This window comes from Fulmarus glacialis, unplaced genomic scaffold (assembly GCF_000690835.1).
Source record: "Fulmarus glacialis isolate BGI_N327 unplaced genomic scaffold, ASM69083v1 scaffold15835, whole genome shotgun sequence".
NCBI lineage: Eukaryota > Metazoa > Chordata > Aves > Procellariiformes > Procellariidae > Fulmarus > Fulmarus glacialis.
The window spans coordinates 18,943-21,772 of record NW_009212454.1 but is presented as its reverse complement, the minus strand read 5'-3'; the positions used below and the strand labels follow the sequence as shown (position 1 = coordinate 21,772).

Below are 2,830 nucleotides of genomic sequence, written 5' to 3'. Positions count from 1 at the left end.
CTTCCTCTGGAACTTGTCCTCTAGTTCTGACATCGATGCTACCTCTCTGGCCTGTGGATTGTCTAATGACACATGGGATCATGCAACATGCCTCTAATGGCAATGGCCAAAAGAGTGCCCATGCAGCTAATTTTTTTTTCCCAACGGTTTTGGCCAGAACACAATCACATAAGCTTTGTAGTTCAGACTTTACAAGAAAAATACTCTCCCACCACACCACCAAAACAGAGTACTCCTGCCTGTCAAGTGATCTGTGACTTTATGATGCCAAGCTCGGCATCCTTCAGCTTTCCTTTGGCACACAGAATATCACTGGCTTCAGGGTCCGTATTTTCTTACAGCTGAAATGCTGCCTGCAAGTAATCCCATGAGGGTAGCTGCACCAGAAGGTCCTTTAAGGGCACAGGGTTAAAAGCCTTACATGTTTTATTTAACAAAAGCAAGGATTCCAAGGCCTGCACAGTAACGAGAATCCTGGTGTCCAGAGTGCAAACCCGCTAGTCCAGGGCTGCAAGTCGGTGCATCCTCCCCACGAGATTTCACCTCCCTCATGACTCACGGCAGCCTCTCCTGCATGGCCTGGCAGGTGCCTCTGCTTCCCAGGGGTTCAAGTGGAGTAAGGGCAAGAGGCAAAAAAGACCACAGACCTGGTTGATCTGAGGGTAACTGTTAATTAATGAATTGCACGCAACTCTAAGTATAGATAAGACTAGTACCAAAATCCTGTCACGGGTACGGATCTGTAAATAAACACACTCCTAATTGGAAGCTTCACCTTTCTTACCCTGTTGAAAAATCATAATCTTTCAATTACAAAAAGCAAGCTACTTGTTTGAAAGATAATTGTGTTTTTATTTTTCTAAGCTTGCACTTGTGGAACATAATAAATGACCTGATATAATGACAACTTTGCAAAAGAAGAATCCCCCTCTCCCCAACATCTGGACAGCAATATATAAATATTTACAATGAAAAAATAGGGAAGGAGAGAGAATGAAGTTAAAATTAGCCAAGTCAGTTCGTTTCTACACATCTGATTTTGAACATCAATTATTTCATTCTATTCAATCTTAACCAAAACTTTCCTTTCACAGTACTGAGGCTTTAACTTCATTTTTTAGATCTTGTGTGCAATAGATACACTCCTGCTCTGCTTCTATAGTTTTCTCCTGTACAGTAACCATAGAATTTCCCTACTAAAGTTTTTATTTCAGTTTGTTAGCTTTGAAAACAACAAAAAAATTAAATATAGGTTTATGTCTCCTGATACAAAGTTTCTCACACCATCAAACACATCACCACACTGAAAATCAGCATAATGAAATGCTGTATAGCTTCTTAACAAGGACATTAGGTCTGGGTCCTAATCTGTTGGCTTTAACAAAAGCTCTCTTCAAATAGAACAAGTATATATAGAAAAAATAACCTTCTTATTTTCTTGTTAAAAAAGGAAATGGTGCTTTCTATAAACAAAAGATGTGATTTCCTGGACACAGACCCAAGTTACAGTGGAGAGAGCTCAGAAAGCTTCAAATAAAATTGGCATTTGTTTAAAAGGATGATTTAAGAAGTTGATTGGAAGAGGTTCAATTAGCCCATTTAGTCTGGTAATTCTAGAAACGTCAGTGTAAAAAAGCCCCACTTTTTTTTGCTTTCTGCTATACAGTGTCACACAATCACATGACTGAAAACAGGTTGCCAGCAGAAATGGTAGACACCGATCACACACTATTTGGTTGTATGATGTCAACACTGATTGCCTTGTCCAACAAGAGGTTCAACATCCTTCGGATACCGAGGTGCAGTCCTTAGCAGTCCTTTCACATATGTGAGCTTCGTCTGCTTCTAGTGCCCAACGATACACGAAGCCTTGGCTCTCTTGCTTTGTAATGTTCATTGAAGTCCAATCTAAAGCTAAGAAACCGAAGGCTTTCATCAGAACTGGTTGTCAGCAGGACCAAGAACTGCTGGACGATTCCCTGGAGGAGAAAGAAAAACCCAAGAGACAGCTAAGACGACATCAGTAGTGTGTTTTGCACAGGGATGCCAGGTGGTGCCCAGGCCTGGCAAGGAGGCGGAGGGAATCTGGGAAAGAGCAAGCACAGGCATTTATACCCCACTGTCAGCAAATGAGTTATGCTGGATTCATTCTTTCTGCAAGAACCCAGAGCTTCATTTTACCTTCAGACGTTTGCCATGCACTTCAGTCTCCAGTGCAAACAGCTCAGTCTTTTAAACTGCTCCCCCTTGCCCTGCTGGCACCCGCCATCTGTCCAAAGGGTCCCAGGCTGCAGGGGAACTGCCCCTGTGCCACTGCCCCGGACCTCCCAGGGCAGACCCACCATCACCGAGAGACCAATTCAGGATCCAACCCGTGCCGAAAGGAGACCTCACCTTGTTTCCGTGTTACATGTACAATGCAGGCCAGGCCACCATTAGACCACTGCTTGCTTCAAAAATACATATTTGATGTAGGCCATACAGCAGCAAGTGGCACACCAGAACAGCAGAGCATCTGCCAAGTACGGCAGTCACTGCTCCAGACCCAGTGGTTAGACTCTACACATTTGGAGCGTTTTTTATGTGGGACTTGCACTCGACATGCAGGAGGCACTCTTCTGGAGTCCATCTTCCCATTCGGCTCTAGCCAAGTGACTGTGGGAGCTCCACAGCATGCAGGAAAGCAGAGGACTTTGGGAGGATGGGAAGACTCACTTGAAGAGCTCATTCCTGATCTCCACTAAATACTTATGTGGACATGACCATAACTAGAGCATCCCATTACTTCCAAAGATGACCAAGGCTGGCCAGGGAAGTCCTACATGGAAAA

The 2,830-nt window shown here is 43.8% G+C and overlaps 1 protein-coding gene across 1 annotated transcript in view; it reads right to left on the bottom strand.

The window, feature by feature from the left end:
• Positions 1-1,525: 1,525 nt before the first annotated feature.
• The window catches only part of TUBGCP3 (tubulin, gamma complex associated protein 3), a gene marked incomplete at its 5' end in the record, with an annotated part of 19,853 nt that continues 18,548 nt past the window's right edge, over positions 1,526-2,830 (bottom strand). Inside the window, one exon of the mRNA XM_009577890.1 lies at positions 1,526-1,979. Coding sequence (XP_009576185.1) covers positions 1,821-1,979 — 159 coding nt within the window. The remainder of the gene's footprint in view (positions 1,980-2,830) is intronic.